The sequence below is a fragment of the Pteropus vampyrus genome, unplaced genomic scaffold (assembly GCF_000151845.1).
Source record: "Pteropus vampyrus isolate Shadow unplaced genomic scaffold, Pvam_2.0 Scaffold109, whole genome shotgun sequence".
NCBI classification, from domain to species: domain Eukaryota; kingdom Metazoa; phylum Chordata; class Mammalia; order Chiroptera; family Pteropodidae; genus Pteropus; species Pteropus vampyrus.
Window position 1 is genome coordinate 6,315,898 of NW_011888890.1, and position 18,476 is coordinate 6,334,373.

The 18,476-nt window shown below is 33.7% G+C and overlaps 1 protein-coding gene across 3 annotated transcripts in view; it reads left to right on the forward strand.

The window, feature by feature from the left end:
• FOCAD (focadhesin) overlaps positions 1-18,476 on the forward strand; it is a 270,313-nt gene that overhangs the window by 115,984 nt on the left and 135,853 nt on the right. For all 3 annotated transcript variants that reach the window (XM_023533725.1, XM_023533726.1, XM_023533727.1), the window contains exons 12-15: positions 148-252; positions 653-754; positions 1,284-1,414; positions 3,247-3,373. In XM_023533725.1, coding sequence (XP_023389493.1) covers positions 148-252; positions 653-754; positions 1,284-1,414; positions 3,247-3,373 — 465 coding nt within the window. The remainder of the gene's footprint in view (positions 1-147; positions 253-652; positions 755-1,283; positions 1,415-3,246; positions 3,374-18,476) is intronic.

The following is an 18,476-nucleotide window of genomic DNA, read 5'->3' on the forward strand; positions in this document are numbered from 1 at the left end:
GAATTACCATTAACAAATTTCTGACATTTTTTAGTCTTCTAATTTGTATGTATTTATATTACTATTTTAAAGAAAAATGAAATAATGATTGCTTTATAGATTAATTTCTTTTAGAATCATATTAATATGTTTTAAAATTTATTTTAGGTACCAAATTTAATTCCAGTTTTGATGTTCAAATTAGGAAGACCACTGGAACCTATATTATACAATGATATCTTATATACTTTACCTACACTTGGTGTTCACAAGGTTCGTATATTAACCAACTTACTTGGGAGCAAAAGGAGAATGAGGCATGAATAATACATTGAATTTTGCTTGGTATTATATGAAATTTAGATAATTTTGCTATGATCACTACTTCCCTTGTTGGGTCTAAAATATTTATTACAGTATTTAAGAAGTAATTCTTTTAAATCATTTTTATAAGTTTCCCCATTAGTGATACCAGAAATAAGGTCTTTACATTCCCAGGGTTGCTAGCTCTCCCCTCCCAAAGCTATCCCCAACCTTTGAGAGGATTAGAAATACTGTAATAAGCTTCTATTTAGGCCTTTATTTTATAATAAGAGGTATTTAGATTATTTCAGTAACATTGGATTATCTAAATTTACATTTATGAAACTTAAATTTCTTCAATGTCTTCTAGGTGTGCGTTGGACAAATTCTACGAGTAATCCAACTTCTTGGAACTACTCCACAACTAAGAGCTGTCACTTTGCGCTTATTGACATCTTTGTGGGAAAAGCAGGTAAGCTAAGATATACACTTGTGTGAGTATTAAACATGTTTCTTTCGGTGTAAAAAACTAATTTTGTCATTATGCGTGACAGTACTTTGATATAGTAGTATTAGTGAGTAGCATCAATGATTGCATTGTGAAATTTCAATTTAACATGAGGCTTTTAATCTGTGTCCAGTTAGTAGTGATTTACTCAGAGAAACTGAGAATAGAAAATAATCTTATTTCTTAAATTCTGAAATTTATTTTTCCATTTGTGTGGAAAAATTAATAGAAATATGATTATAAGTGATTAAAAGCCTTTGTAATTAGGGTGAGATTTAGCCACTTTTTTCTTATTTTATACAATGAACAGTATACAGGTCTGTAAGAAAATCTCCAGCAATCACAACGTCATTCTTCTTTGCTGATTAGAAGAAATACATTATAATTTGCAATGCAAATATGTGGTTTGGAGGTGAAATTGCTACATAAAAGGAGATAATGATGATTCAACTCAAGCGGGGAAATTACCTTTTTTATGAAATTCCCTTCTTAGGATCGCGTCTATCCTGAACTGCAGCGTTTCATGGCAATGTCTGATGTACCCTCTCTCTCTGCGGGTAAGGAGGTCCAGTGGGAGAAATTGATTGCTAAAGCAGCATCCATCAGAGACATATGTAAGCGAAGGTAAGATGTGCTTAACCCTTGGGAATGTATATCGTGCTATATTATTTTGCATTTAATTTTTTTATTGCAAGCAAGAAGCTAGGAAAGATAGGCAGAGGATATTTGAGTAAGAATAAATTAATTTTCAATTGAAGTTTTCTAATTGTAAAATTTAGTAGTATTAGACAGTAATTTTGAGAAGCAAGTATGTCTTTTCAGGTCTAGTCTTATATCTAGCTTTATGGGATATTTATATTCTTTTCTGGATAATAATTTAGTATTGTAATAAAACATATGTTTTCTATTTTTCTGTATAAATCTCTGAAACCTAAGGATGGATTGTAGTCAAACTGTTCTTATATTCTCCCTATGTTATGCCTGATTTTTATAAGGAGTTTTAATTCATGACTCATTGCATGGAATTAATTATTGGAAATTATTATAAGGAAGGAAGTGATTTTTTAATTCCTATTTATGTTCTGAGGTTTAGGAAGACATGAAGATATTAGGGAGACAACTCTTCTGTTCTAGAGTATGGATTAATAAATAGGTAAAAGGTGATAAAGACTGCAATAACACTAAGTAAAGCTCCACGTTGCCAGGTTTCTTTTTTCTTGAATAGGGTAAGGTAAAAATACTTACCAAGGAAATAGATTTGATATATTTGAAATTAGTTGTAATCATACAGTTTCATCTGTTTAACCGCTGCACTGCAGAATTCCTGAGATCTTTGTTCTCACTTAGTCAATGACAACACTGTTAATGGTACTTCCTGAAGTTGTGCAATGAAATGAGTTGGCCCAGGTGGCGATAATGTGAATGATTCCTGTTTCAAGAAAAATCTGAGATCAGGCTATATCTAAGCCTCAGCAGTTCCACTGCTTTTTCTAAGCTTTAGCCATTTGGCAACACAAAAATGACCTCTAAAATTTGCATACGTGTAACTCAAGACCTAAGAGTTTGGATGATCTTGTATTGGTGAGGAAAAAATTTTTCGAGATGAAAGGTTATTAGCTGACATTTTAATTTTACATACTTAAACCTGCAGCTCAGGAGAGGTTAAATATCAAACCACATCAGTCTCTTGAGAACTTATTCAATGCTCCTTTTAGTTACCTCAAGATCCATCAGATTTTTCCAGTTTTGGAAAACGATTTGCATTTGCCCAACAGTGAAACTATAGAATCCAGTCAGGTAATTTTGTCAATTGATATTTTGTTAGAGAAAAGGATTATACCACTGGGGGATTACAAGGTATGCAGAAGATGGACCCGAGTGTTTCTTTATGCAGTTAAAAGCATTCTGAGGATAGCACAATATATGTGGAATAGGGTAGAGGGGGAAAGGAGGAAGAAGAGTGAGTGAATCCAGCACAGTGCCTGGCATGAGATAGGTGCTCAGTCAGTTATAATACATATTATTATTTTTATCATCTTCTCATCCTCAATCCCTGCTTTTGTAGTCAGTGTCTGACACCAGAGCATCCTCCCAGCGAGAGTAGTTCTGTCTTTATTGATAATTTCAATAAGGTAAGTCAGCTCTTTTCACCATTACTGTAGACTTGAGATTTTGTCAATTCAGAAAATTTATGTATTAGAGAAAATAAACTTTGTTAACAAGTGTCTTCTCTCTTGGATAATATTTCTATATCAAAACTGAGCCTTAAGTTATAGTAGAAATGATGATGCAAAGATTTGAAGAAAAACACATGGTTGTTATTATTTGAGGGTCAACATTTAGTAGGCACAAGAGTAAAGAAAGGCATTAATGCTTTTTTATTCAGGCAAAAGACCTGGGAGTGGTAATATAGTTCTTTGGCTGTAATCTTGTTTCTAAACTTTCATTTCCTGTAGGCCATATCAGCATGGTGCAGATATGTTGGCAGCTATTTCCCAGGTGTTGAATGAATGCACCAAGCCCGATCAAGCTAGTCCAGCAGCTTTGGTGTTACAAGGTCTTCATGCACTCTGCCAAGCTGAGGTAGGTGTTTTTTCATGGTTCCGTATAATTTTGAAGAAAATAAGTTACAAGGCTTATTAGCTACAAGAATGTAAGATTAGAGTCAAATAACTAAAAGTTTAAATATTCATTCCCAGAAGTTTTTGTTTGAAAGAGTGAAGCAAGACCTTCTGCTTTACACATTATTTGTAGAGAGGAGTCTTGAAACATCTGGTTATATAGACATTCTCTAGAGGCTTATTTATTCTGTTATTTATTTTTGTTAATATAGAAGGGAAAGTTATGCTTATAGAACTCCCGAGTGCATTTGCTTCTTAGTTTTGTGATTAGAGAGTCTTATAAGTAAGTAAATGAGGTGAGGAAATTGGCATGGACTAGCGGAAGTTTTATAGTCAGCAAAAATTATTGTTAGCTTGAAGACTGGCAAAGGATCCTTTCTTCCTACTGATCAGATTGGATGGATCGATGTTAGAACTGTGCCTTTAAATCATTTTCTGAACTTTAGACCACTCCCAAAATTATAGCACAGCAGAGAGAATCTTTACTGTTTTGGAGAAATGTGGTAATTACATCAAAGATCATTTACTGGCCTAATCAAAATTTTGATAGAGTTAACATACCTACATAACTTTAAAGAATGAGACTAAGTAGAATTCTTTTCGCTTATGGTAATTATGGTTGATATTATGATAATGAATATAATAATACAAGCAGGAACTATAGCGAGTGTTTATGTGCTCATCTTGTGCTAAGCACTTTTCATTTCGGTTCCTTGACAACTCTGCAATATAGGGTTATAACATCATTTTATAGATGAAGAAAATAGACCTCAAACAGAGGTTAGATATTTACTCAAGATCTTGGTATGAGAATAAATTAATGTACTTTTGAGTAACCACTGATTTTTAGCAGGCAGGAAACATCATTACTGTTCACGAACCAATGTGTGCTAAGCACAGGGCTTTCAGTGCCCAGTAGTTGGCAAGGTTGTTAGGGTTTCATGACAGGGGGCTCTTACAGCAGGGGGATATTACACATAACCAAGGACTTTTGTATTTTATTGCTTCAATCAGTCTTCTGGATTCGGGAAGCGTCACTTTAGTAATTATAGTATTTTCATCATAATTCTAAACCTTGTTTTTAACAGAAGCTTTGAGAACATGAATTCTATACTTTCACCTCCAAAAGGTGACTGCTGTTAGCATTGTGGAGTATTTCCTTTTTATTATTTTTTCCAAATAGAAATCAACTTGTTTCTGAAATTAACTTTTTCTTCCTAAAAAAATATTGATTTTGTCTTATTGTGTCTATAATTCCATTGTGTTCTCCGTCCACCCTCTGCTGTCTCTATAAGTCTCTATTGTCTATTAATGCTTATTAATTAATAAGAAATTCTCAGAGTGTGGCACTGATTTTTTTCGTCCCATTTTTCTAGGATGCCATTCATTGTAGTTAGTGCTGGAGCTATGAAAAATGTTTCCCAGTGTGGTAGAAAGCATCTTTTTTTTAAGGCAGTCACGGGACTGAACCTGATAACAGACCATTTACTAGCTGTGTGTCCTTTAACTAATATACTCTCTTTAATTAATAAACTCTCTATTTCTTCAAATGATGATAAAATGAGATCACATACACAAAACAACACCTAACATAATGTCTGCTCACATAGGTGCTCTTTAAATGTTGAACTTGCTCCTATAAAATTGGTATACAATTAAATGTAGTCAGTTCCATGAGGGAGGTTTAAGTAGACTTTTTTTTATCTTTTTCCTAAAACTCACATAACATATGATAGCGACTTAATATCTTTCTCCAAATGGTATCCTATTCCTTCACTGCTGAGACTCCTGGTACTTCTTTCTATACTTAAAGGAGTCCATTTTGGATTGTTGAATATTTGGCCCCAAATCTATTCCCCCCCAATCCAAACAACTGCCCATACTGATAATTTTGAGCTCACTATTATACTATATTACTATCTGAATCCATTTGTACTGCTATAACAAAAATAAAATAAACTGGGTTATTAACAGACATTTATTTCTCACAGTTTTGGAGTCTGGGAAGTCCAAGATCAAAGTGCTGGCATATTCGGTGTCTGGTATGCGCCTACTTCCTGATTCATGAATGGCCGTCTTTCTCATAGACAGGTGTCTTTTCACTGTAATCTCACACAGCAGAAGGGGAAAGATAGCTCTCTGAGTCTCTTTGTAAGCACACTAATCACAATCACGAAAGCTCTACCCTCATGCCCTAAACCTTCCGAAGACTCCCATCTCCTAATATTATTACTTTGGAGATTAGGATTTTAACCTGAATTTTGGAGAGTTTACAAACATTCAGCCTATAGCAACTACCTTGCTTTTAACATTCCATTGTCCTCTAGAAGAATTGAGGTATCATGTTTAGGTATTTTATTTAGTAAATCCTATTTCTTATTTTGATACTTTAATAATCCTTTGCTTGTTTAAAGGCATTTCTTTTTCTCATTGTGTTTCTCTCTCTACACCCCTTCTCTCTTTTAATGTTATAAAATCCAGGTTCAATATAATATTTTTTATCAAAATTCACTTTTAAGAAACTTCAACTAAAATGTTGTCTAACAAATAGATGCTAACCCCTTTAAATCTTTCTTTGTGATAAGATGAGCATTGATAAATCAAAGCAATACCAGCAATCAGTTAACATCATTTTATTATAAAGAATACTTATTTTTTTATCCCCTGTTTTCGATCTTTCTTCTCTAGAGGATGAGCCCACTATTTTATTGATGCTTACTAGTGGTAAATAAGTGTTATTTATCATGTTTTCCTTATAGATATTACATATGTCCTGGGTAGTGGAATTTATTGAAACTGATTGCATCACTATTAGTTTTGGTAATAAAAATATTCTTTTTTATGTTTGGTAATGAATAGCTTTATATTCATCTAAATAAGTAGATATAATCTATTCCCCCTTGATGAGCCTAGATGGTAATAATATATCTTCCTTTTTTAGCCTTTCCAAGCTTCTTTTGTGTATGTTCATTAGTTGTGAAACGGCTGCTGTTATGTCCTATGATGTGTGTTAAAGTTGTAAAATGTACTCAATACAGTGGCCCTTGTCAGGTCAGATTTACTAATTTTGGGCTAATCTTTTGGGGAGTTTTTTGCCAGTATGCTATCCACAGAAGCCAGCATGCATTCTGGTGAGGCTGTTTATTCTGTCTTCTAATTGATTTCATGTGTGAAGCATTGATCGCTGCCAAGGGTTTCAAGAATGAAAATAGCATAGTTATAAGTCTACCAGGAGCATTTGGTAGAGATTTGCCTATCCATTGCTCTTTAGATCCCTGACTATCAAATATAATTAAGAATACAGAACGACAACCTAAGACAATGAAACTTTAAAAATCAGTAAAGATAAAAGAATAAATTGAATAATTCTATCTTTAAGAAAACACCTCAGTTGGAAAACCATACAAAATTGGATTTTAATGGGTTTTACCATCCTTGCCTTTGTATAATAAGTGTACAAGTATATAAGAAGAGCTCTTTTTCTTAAGGTTGACAGTGGACTCTTCAGTTTTGAAAGTCACTATCATGAAATTCATTTGTCCTTGGTTGGGTCAGCTTAAGCCTGCAATTGCTGCATTTATCATGGTCTCCAGCGAGAGGTTGAGAGGGTGGATTCCATTCAAATGCTAACTCTGTCAAGGTGAAGATCGTGTTTCCAAATGGTTTTCTTTGGTGTTGCTTTACTTAAAAAAGAAAAAAATCTGAAGAAGTTCTAGGAATCTTTATTGATCATAAAGATAAAAATGCAGTTTGGCATTTTGGAATTGGAAAGGAGAAACATTTTTTCCTTAACACTTTTGATATATTACTGATTTAGGACTTACAAATTTCTTTTCAGGCCGAACTAATTTTAAAAAATTATAGCTCCTATTTCTTGGGTTCCTGGTATGATTTGGGGCATTTTATGATATGGGGATTAATTTTAAACAGAAGAAACAGAGGCTCTAGCAATTTAAGTCACTTTTCCAAGGTCACATGGCTAATAAATTTTTTTAAAAAAGGGAACTAGACCCAAGATTCTATCCAAGTCTAGTGTTCTTATGTTATTCTGAGGCTTCTTTCCCTTGAAAAATATGCATATTGAAAAAAAATAGTTTTCTTTGCCTTCAAGCTGAGGGTTTTTCATTTTCAAAGGAAAATTAATATTCTTGCATTCTCTCTTCCTTATTTTTGCCATTCAGCTTTCTCATCTCATCACTTTTGCCCCATTCGCCTTAATTTTCTTCTTTTTGACTCAATACAAGGTTACGGCTCTGAGGAGCAATATTATCTCTTTTAAAAAAGTTTTACTGAGATATATTTCACATACCATCATATTATCCATTTAATGTATACAATTTAATGGTTTTTAGTATATTTACAGAGTTACACAGCCATCAATTTTAGAACATTTTATTACCTTCCCTAAAAAATCCTGAACCCTTTCACTCTCATCCCCACCCCGCCTCCCTGCCCAATCCCCTCTAGCCCTAGGGAACCACTAATCTACTTTCTGTCTCTATGGATTTGCCTATTCTGGACTTTTCATATCAGTAGCATCACACAATATATTGTCTTTTGTGACTGGCTTCTTTCATTTAACATGTTTTCAAGATTCATCGCTGTTGTAGCATGTACTAATGCTTCATTTCTTTTTGTGGTCAAATAATATTCTGTATAGCTATCCTATATTTTATTTATCCATTCATCAGTTGATGGACATTTGGGTTTTTTCCTGCTTTTGGCTATTATGAATAGTGCTGCTATGAACATTTATGTACAGATTTTTGCATGGACATATGTTTTCATTCTTGAGGGGTATAATTTAGGAATGGGATTGCCAGATCGTATGGCTGTTCTGTGTTTAACCATGTAAGGAACAGCCAGACTCTTTTTCAAATGGCTGTGCCATTTCACATTCCCACCAGCAGAGTATGCATGTTCTAATTTCTCCTTGTCCTCAGCAATACTTGCTATTATCTGCCTTTTTTTTTTTTTTTTTTTAAACTAAGCCATCCTAGTGAGTGTGAAGTATTATCTCCTGTGGCTTCAATTTGCATTTCTGTAATGACTAAAGATATTGAGCATTTTTTCCTGTGTTTATTGACCATTGTATATCTTTGTGGAGAAATTCAGATGCTTTAAATATTCTCTTCATTGCTTTTAACTTTTCTTGTCAGCCAAGTTATATTTTGTCTCTACAAGAATGATTAGAAAAACAATTTTGTCCTCATGCTTCTAAGTGAAGGAAATCATGAACTTTTTTTTTAAATGGGTCTTTTACTACAAAGAACTTATGAAATCATACAAAAATATCAGATGAAGACACATATATTCTACTTTGTCCATAGACAACATTTTCTTTGTTTTCATATGAAATTAGAAGAATGCTTCCATCTGGAAAAATTAGAGATGTTTTACTAATAGTAGTATTAGGCATCTATTGATTTGCTGAGTGCTTTCTATATAGTAAGCATATATACTATAATTATTATATTTATTAGCTCAGTTAATATTACTAAAAAAGCCCTCCCTGTAATAGCTACTGTTTTATCTGGGAGGCTGACAGAGATTAAATAATAGCCCAAAGTCATCCAGCTAAAATGTGATAAAGTCAGGATTCAAACTCAGGTCTGTCTCATTCAAAGTCTATTTCTTAATCACTATGTTTGTTTGTTTGTTTTAAACATAGCTTTATTAAGATATAATTCACATGATATCACTATGCACGTTTGTATTTAGTTGATTTTGTCATGTTGTGATATTGGAGAAATCTTTTTGTGAGCATGATATTTGGACTCTTTTCCTATACTATATTTCCTTTGTGATTGGCTAATGCGTCAGATTTTATGATATTTAGGCTTTGCATAAAGATTTTAATGAAAAAATGTTTTTAGCTAAAATAATAATTTTCAGTGTTTTTATGGATTATATTTAGATTTTTATTTTAAAGATGCATTAAAGTGTATTTATCCCTCTTTTAAAGACACTTGGTGTTTATATCATCACATTTACTTTGGATAATGAAAAAAAATTAGCATTTCTAATCAACCTCTTACAAAAGCATTTTAATTTTTCCATATCCCTTCTCATTATATTTTATTTAAACACATGTTTTACAGTTTTCATCTTCTCTATTTATATTTTACTACAAAGACTTTTGATGCTGTTACATATTTTAGTGGCTTAATTACTTTCCATTGAGTGAAGTCTCTTAAGTAATCAAATAATTCATTTTTGATTGGATTTTTAAGTTGCCTCCCACTTTTCTTTCCTTGTAATTAATAGTTTAAGAAGTAATTACGTATATAAAGTTTTTCCTTTCTTTGGGATTATTTTCTTGAGCTAAATGTTTCAGAATTTTAAGAATACGATCTTATTAACTAGGTAGGTTATTTTTTCAGTAAATAACCTCTCCATGTCTACCTGAACATGAGAGGGAGGTGGGATGTAGCAATTTGTACTCAAGTTTCTGGCAGATTATTTGTTATTAGCAAGAACAATTCAATTGTGTCACCACTACATTGAGTCTAGGACAGCATTCCTTCTTATCATTCTGCTTGTTACAAGGACCCCAGAATCCCTTCTGGTCAAAGATTACTAACTGTCATTAAGGAAAGAAAGGTCTAAATTGAATGTTCTTTCCTCACAGTGAATTTGCCCTATGTAAGTTTAGCTTTTGGGTTTTGGAGGTTATTAATAAGAAAGGATGGGTAGTGATTTAATAATCTATTATAGACTTTGAAGTAGAAATTATAAAAAGTTGAATCTATTTTTATTAGTTTTATCTTTAAAACTAGAAATAAAACTATTTGTGTATTGTTTGAGTCTTTTAAAATTCATCTCATTAACTAGAGATCATATTTAAATCCATACCTCAGATTTTTTTAGCTTTTATTTTATACTTTTAAAATGTTTTGTCATTCTTTTGCTTTATGAATTTATGGGTTGTAAGTGTAGAAAGGATCCTATTTATCTCATAATCTTATAAAGTCTGTTGCTTGTTCCAGGAGATGTTCAAGTAGGAAGGTTGGCAGCCTTTCAGAAGTGTTCTGCCAAGTTGTCATTTATTCATCCTCTGATGAGTAGAGGTAGTGAGGAGAGCAAGGGAAAAGGAGGCGGTGCAATTCCCCTTCAAACCCCGTGTCCACTGCAACAGCAAACATTAGGCAAGGACTCCCTAGGCAGAACACAAAAAGCGTTAACCTTAAAAATATTGAAAATGTAAGCCGGGCTGTGCAATGTTCCTTGGATATGAAGATTTATGAGACATTTTTGGCCTTCTGGGAGCTCACAGTCTAGTAGGAGAGAACATTGTGTTAAGTACACTAAATATATTTGCAATTTAGAAATAGTGTAGAGGAGAGATATAAGACATCAAAGGAATATTTCTCTAAACCTCAAGCAGCAGAGGAAAAGAATATTTGGGACTAGAAGAGGGAGACTCCGACTAACCGGTACCTTTAGTTTTTCTTTCTTGTTTATGTAAACAGCTGTAATGAGATATAATTCACATACTATACAACTCACTCATTTACAGTGTACAATTCCATGGCTTTTTAAATATTCACAGAGTTATGTATCTATTACCACAGTCAATTTTAGAACAATATCATCCCAAAAGAAACTCCATGTCCTTCATACTCTCCAGCCCTAGGGAACCAGTAATCTATTTTATTTCTGTATAGATTTGCCTCTTTCTAACATTTCATATAAATGGACTCATGCAATAAGTGGTCTTTTGTGTCTGGCTTCTTTCACTTAGCATAATGTTTTCAAGGTTCATCTCTGTCGTAGCATGTATCATTATTTCATTCCTTTTTATGGCTGAGTAATATTGTGTTGTATGTAATATTGCATTTTATTTATCCATTCATCAGTTGATAGACATTTGGGTTGTTTCTACTTTGGGGCTGTAATGAATAATGCTGTCGTGAACATTTATGCACAAGTTCTTGTGTGGACATATGTTTCATATTTCTAGGGTATATATCTAAGAGTGGAATTACTGAGTCGTATAATCCAATGTTTAACCACTAGAGACCTGCTAGACTGTTTTCCAAAGAAGCTGTACTGTTTTACATCCCACCAATATACATCTTTCTTCTGCTCTCCCCAAATAATGCAGATACTACTAGGAAGGCAGAACTATGAAGCATTATTAGTTGTTACCTTCATTCTTCCTCAAAACTAAAATATACATAATGAGAATGGTCATTTAAGAATAAGAATACAATAACATATATTCTGTCATGTAGGAGGGTTGCTAGGAGAGAGGAAAGCGAAGCTGCCCTGGCTAATTGTTTGTTTTTAACTTTATCTGGGATATTGTTGCCTTGCCACTCAAAATGATTTTGTCATCTGCCTTTGGTAGATTGCCAGCCCTTGTCTCAATAGGTGTCATCTTTGACCAGTAATCAATAACAATCCTGAACGGTTTAATGTTTACTATATTAAAGATGTTTGTCCTCATAAAAACCACTAACGTTTATGTAAATCAAAGTTTGAAAATTTATGGCCTATTTTGTTTGATTGTCATGGGATTAATATTTTAAATTAACTCTAGTATTATTTAAAAATAAAAATATACATATCTACTTTCTCTTGTAGTACCTGGCCTGCTTTTCCACATGGAAAAAGCCAGTGACCACTTGGTGTTAAGTAGCAGTTAGCAGCTTCCTATAGATGAGTGAGTACTTGCAGCAGTCCCCTTGGCTTCTAGATTTACATTATCTGCCTAGCTAAGGTGGTGCTTAAAAATGTGCCCCTTATTTCAAAGTTACAAATAATTTCATTTAAACAATGTCTGTCTGTTTTCATAACAACTTTACCATCACTTTTCCCAGCCATTCTTTTAAAAGATGTTATATGATTAGCTAGTAAACACATGAAAAAATGTCAACCTGGTTGATCATTGGGAAATGTATACACCACTGGAATCACTGAAACTAACAAGACTGACAATACCAAATGTTGGAAGAGGTGTGAAGTAATTGGATATCTCATACATTATTGTTGGGAATATAAAATGATAAAACCACTGTGGAAAAGTATTTGGCAGTTTCTTATAAAGATGAACATAAACCTACCTTATGATGCAACATTTCCATTTCTAGGTATTTACTTGAGCAGATGAAAACATGTCCACAAAAAGACTTGTACAAAATATTTCTTTCACCTTTATTGATAATAGCATATTTGGAAACAACTGAAATGTCCATCAGCTGGTCAGTGGGTAAGCTACTTAGTTTATTTGTACAGTGGAAAGCTATTCAGCAACAAAAAGGATTGAACCATGCTACTTGGGACAACATGGTTGAATCTCAAAAACATGCTCAGTGAAAGAAGCCACTCATACAAAAAAATCCATACATTATACTTTTATGAAATTCAAGAATGGACAAAATTAATCTATGGGGATAGAAATCAGAACAGTGGTTGACTTAGGGCAGAGTAGAGGAGGATATACTAGAAAGGGACATGAGGAAATTTTCTGGACTGTGATCTAATCTGCACTGTCCAGTGTAGGAGCGGTTAGCCGCAAGTGGCTAGGAAACACTTGAACTATGGCTAATTCAAATCGTGATGTGCTATAAGTGTAAAATATATAGCAGATCAAAGCCTTCATATGAAAAAAATGTAAAATGTGCCATTGATAATATTTAAAAAATCATTTATATTTTTAAATGATAACATTTTAGAAATATTGGGTTATTAAAACATTTAAATTAATTTCATCTGTCTCCTTTTACTTTTTTTTAATGTGGTTACTAGAAAATTTTAAATCGCATATGCGGCTCACATAATATTTCCATGGTCTATATCTTGATTAGTTTGGTGGTTACAGCACTGTGTCTATTTGTCAGAATTCACCAAACTGTATAATTAAGATCTATACTTTTTGTATTATGTTATTATTATACTTTAAAAAACCAAAACTATAGAAGCTACTTTTTTCAAGTTAGTTACTCTATTTGGCATCCATTATATCCTGTATTAAACTTTGCGATAATCTTGCTGATGAGTATAGGAAGTCTAACATCCAAATTGCTATAGAAATGTGGTTACATGGAGATTTGAGTGTTCTTTGGTTTAACCATAATTCTGTGCTTTTTCCTCCACTCTTTCATGTTGCTTTACCAATTGTGATAAAAGTGTGAGTGTACTTTGGGGACAGTTTAAGTTTTGCTCTTTCAGTCATTGATTTCTAAACCTGTGCTCTGAGTGGCAGTGAGTAAGTCATAATAACTTGGAAAAAGAATTCTGTAACTGCATAGAAATCTAATAACATTGTTACTGATGTTTCAGTGAGGAAAAGAACTTCAAGTCTAAACAAATGCCTAAGGCTGGAGGAGAAAAAGTGCAGAAATGAAAATCGATACGTTGTAGTGAAAGAGTGCTCATTCACTTTAACATTTTCACTCTTAAGTCTTGAGATGGGAATGGAAGGCAGGGTTAACCCTGTTTTCTTAATCAGCTGTGAGTCTGTTGTAGCAAAAATTAATAGGCGTTTCAGGATCATGAAGAAAAGCTCTTTCATCTTGCCCAGCTCCAAGAGGGTGTTATATTTTCAAAGCAGAGTATTGTACAATTGAGCATGGATAAGCAGGGGAGGGGCCTTTCCTGGGGATTCTTGACCGCTGGAAGAGTTCACTACAGGCCATTTGTCACAGCAGTGATTTTCCCGGAAATACCCTATGCCAAGGTTATGTTTTGGCTATTCTATCCTCTTTTATTGATTTATTTTCTGAAATCACAGGGGAAGGTAGTTGTCCCTGCCCTCTCCCATCATCCCAACCCTTTGTCTAGCAGCTCCCTCTGAGCACCATGGGGTGGGAACGGTTTTCAATGGGACTCAGCAGGTTTGGAAGGTTTTAGAGAGTGAGCATGGTGTACAAATAACCAATAGAAATCCTGTATTTTGTTTAAGCATTTTTCAGCGTGATAAATATAATTTAATATGGAAATGTGATCCATTGTCCCATGGCAGGTTTTCTCAGCTGTGTACAGTAAGGATTCTGTCGCCTACTGTGGATTCAGTATTTATTACACTGGAACCTCTTTTGTTGTTCTTACGTTTTGTTTGTGGGGACATTTAAAGGTGGGTTGCCTGTTCAACCTTGCAGAGGAGTTGATTAAGTTTAACTTGCTATGCACTATAGAAGGAATTTGCTGGTCTTTTCTAACTGAGCTCTACATTATTTGTAGTTGGGACATGTTTTTTGATGCCTTCGGTTCTTCCTAGACATGAAAACGCTTTTTGTACATTTGTTGAATCTATTTCCATGCTGAGCTTTTTATGTACTATACAATGACTTTTCGCAGTTGAAAGTTGTAGTTTGGCCTTATTTTTAACTTTAAAAGGACAGCAGGAACTTGCCTTTTATTAAACATTTGTAGATATTATAACATTTACTTTGTCATTCTGTAAGTAGATTTTTAAATATTTTTTTTAATTTTCAAAATAATATTTTAGCTTACTATGGTATGTTCTTATAATGGAATACTATTCACACATAAGCCATGTGTGAAATGTGTGGGAAAATGAAAATATTGTGGTTTTTCCTTTAAATAGGAAAGAATTACACTTCCCAGTATTCTTTAATTGGTTGTTTTTAATTTTTTAAAGAAAGCATTTGGAGATCATGTGAATTGAGCACTATGTCAAAACTTATAATAGAAAATTTTGAATTGCAGCTCTTCAAATTTCTTGTTTTTGCTTTTGTACTTCAATCTTCTTTCCTCTGCTGTCTGCCCTTTCCCATGCCCAGATTTGCTATGCCCTTTTAAGATACTTTATTCTGAAAAATTTATAATCTTAACTTTTGAAGTTATAACATTAAGGAGCTGCTCCTGCTCTCTGTACATTAATTATTTTAATCCAATTTTTTGTTAATTTTGTGTTTAAAGAATTTTTATGTGAAGAGTTTTCTCTCTTGTATTGGAATCATGGTCTGTAAAGATTATTAACTGATGTGAGTAGTCTGTGACCGAACATGAACGCCGTTCAGGGTTTCCAGCCAGGAGTTTCCGGCTCTCAGTCACAGACCCAGGGCATTCTTTAAAAGATCAAACGAGTTGGACACTGGGAGGGTTTTAATGATGCCAGTTAACATCAGAAGAGCTGGGCTCAGAGGTTGCAAATTGTGCTCATCTGAATAAATGCCACTGAGCTGGAAATAATGACATGACTAAAATGATGCTAATTGTGTGCCATTCTGCGATTCCAGAGAATAAAATATATTGGTTTAAGCTTATACAAGGGGTGAGTTTTTCTTTGGGAGGTAAATGGGGATGTGGGTATAGAGAGAGAATCATTGAAGGAGTGTAGTAGACTAAATGGCATTAATAGTTTGAATGGCTTTGTGGATTTGAGATCGGAAAGTGTCGTTTTGATACCTTCCAAGAAACTAATCTGTTTTTAAAAATATTTTATTCAGCACATATCTTTAACTGACCTAGAATTTTTTTTTTTATCAAAAATAAAATTATCTGTGGTGCTTAAGCTCATCTCTGTGTTATATAATGCGTTCATTAAGAACGGAAGTATCTCACCTTCTCCTTGCCTAGCATAAAGTATCACTAAGAGACTCATTTCTGGAAACACGAATATTTCCAAATTAGACTTCACCTTGATTAGATGACTAAAATCACTTGTTAGTAAAAGGCAGTTAACTTGCTTAGGGAATATTTGGAATTAAGACAGCAGAATTTGATAAGTCTCTGCATAGGAACTGAATTACTCAGAATGCCTCTAATATGCGAACAAATCCAGCAGCAGTATTTAAAGAAGATGATATATGCATTTTGTTTTAAGGTTATTTAGTTTCAAGTTTAAGAGACTTTTCACAGCTGACAGAAAGGCATTTTTTAGGGTCTGTGGATTGTACTATTAGTTGTATATTATACTAAAGACTTTAATATTTTGAGTGTACATTACTTGTCTTTTATGATTTAGATGACTTCATATCATATAAGCCTTGTTCTCTGTTTTTTGAGCTTTTATATTAGAAGCTGGACTTAATTCTTCTCACATTAGCACACTGTAATGTATTGCCCTAGGTTCTAATTCAGCAGTAATGAACAAGATGTTCTCCACAGTACGATTATTTTTGCTTTAGAGCCATGGTACATTGCCTCTACTTATGTAAGTAGTTGTTTGAGCAATTTACTTGCTTAAGCAATTGACAGGGCCATATGACGTTGATGTGAAGAGGGTGAAATACAAGGTCAAACAAAAGAATGCCATTCCCTTTGTTTCTTTATATTACACTTAACTTCAGTTGGAGTTTATTTTCTTCTCTTTTACTTGTTTGACATAGCTCCTTTATCCAAGTTATGGAATTCATAGAAAAATGAGTGGAAATGATTTTTAGTGTATAGAGTAGGGTCTTCAAAAGTTTGTGGGTAGTTTGGGCTACTGAATTAGAATCTCTAGACATGACACCTCTGTTCTCTATTTTTTAATGAGTTCCTCAGTGACTTGGATGTGCAGTGAAGTTTGGGACCATTGTCAAGAGCAGCAGTCTCTAACGTGGTCTGTGTGTAAGTCTACCCATGAGCTATGGGATGAAATATTAGAATATTTCTTATTTATCTTAAAAAGAGAAATTAAGCTTTAGTAATATTTAATATATGTATTGATGGTTTCTTTTCTTACACTTCCATCAGATTATCACGTTGTCACCTATAGCAGCCAGGTATTAGGAAGAGTGGGAGTCTATAATTAAGACTGGTTGTAGCATCTCCTATCCTTTATTAGAATATGCCTATCCATTGCAGTTTTTGCATATCAGTTAAATAGATTTAAAAGGTATATATATGTAATATATACATGTAACACATATATATTTATATATTTAGTTCCATCATTTTATTAGACATGCTGATTCCAGGTGCGGATTGTCGAAAGGTTTATATGAAGCACGATTAACCTTGGCTTTATGGAATTCTTCATTTCTTCAAGTCAATGCCTAAGCGCCACTTACAAATTATGTCTTTTGTTTTGAACCACGTACGAGTTATATTCTGACAAGTGTCTTTTAAAGAAAATAACAGTTCTTTTGTAATTCACATATCATAAAGTTTACTCTTTTAAAGTGTACAATTCAGTGCTTTTTAGTATATTCAAAAAGTCGTGCATTGCCCACCACTATCAAATTCCAGAGTGCTTTAAACCACCCCTGTGGTGGGCTGAACAACAGCCCCCAAAGATATCCAGGTCCTCATCTCTGGAACCTGTAAGTGTTACCCTGTATAATAAAGGGGACTTTGCATATGTGATTAAGGGTCTTGAGAACAGGAGATTATCCTGGATTATCTGGGTGGCCCCTTAAATGTAATTATAAGTGTTCCTATAAGAAGAAGACAGAGGGAGATTTGACTATAGAAGGTGAAGAAGAAGGTGATGTGACAACGGAAGCAGATGGAGAAAAGGTGATGTGATGTGAGGAAGGCATCATGAGCCCAAAACTGCAGGATAATTCCAGAAACTAGAAAAGGCAAATAAATAGATTCTCCTCTAGAGCCTCCAGAGAGAAACTTGATTTTAGCCTCAGAATGCTTGTTTAGACTCTCTTCTCCAGAATGGTAACAAAATAAATTTGAGTTATTTTAAGCCACTAAGTTTCTGGTAACTTGTTACAGCAGCCCTAGGAAACAAATATAGGCCCCCAAAGAAACCCTATACCCATTAGCAGTCACTCTGAATTCTCTTCTTCCCACAGCCCCTAGCAACTACTTTCTATCTATGTGGATTTGTCTATTCTGGTCATTTCATGTAAATGGAATTATATACAATGCGTTCTTTTGTGTCTGGCTTCTTTTACCTAGCATAATCGTTTCAAAGTTCATCAGAATTTCACTTTTTTGTGACTGAATAATAGTCCGTTGTATGACTTTTGTTTATCCATTCATTAGTTGATGGACATTTGGATTGTTTTTACTTTTTCATTATTATGGATAATGCCACTATGAACATTTGTATACAAGTTTTTGTATGGACTTTCAATTCTTTTGTTATATATACCTCGGAATAGAAGTTCTGGGTCATATGATTAGTCTATTTTTAACCTTTCAAGTAATTG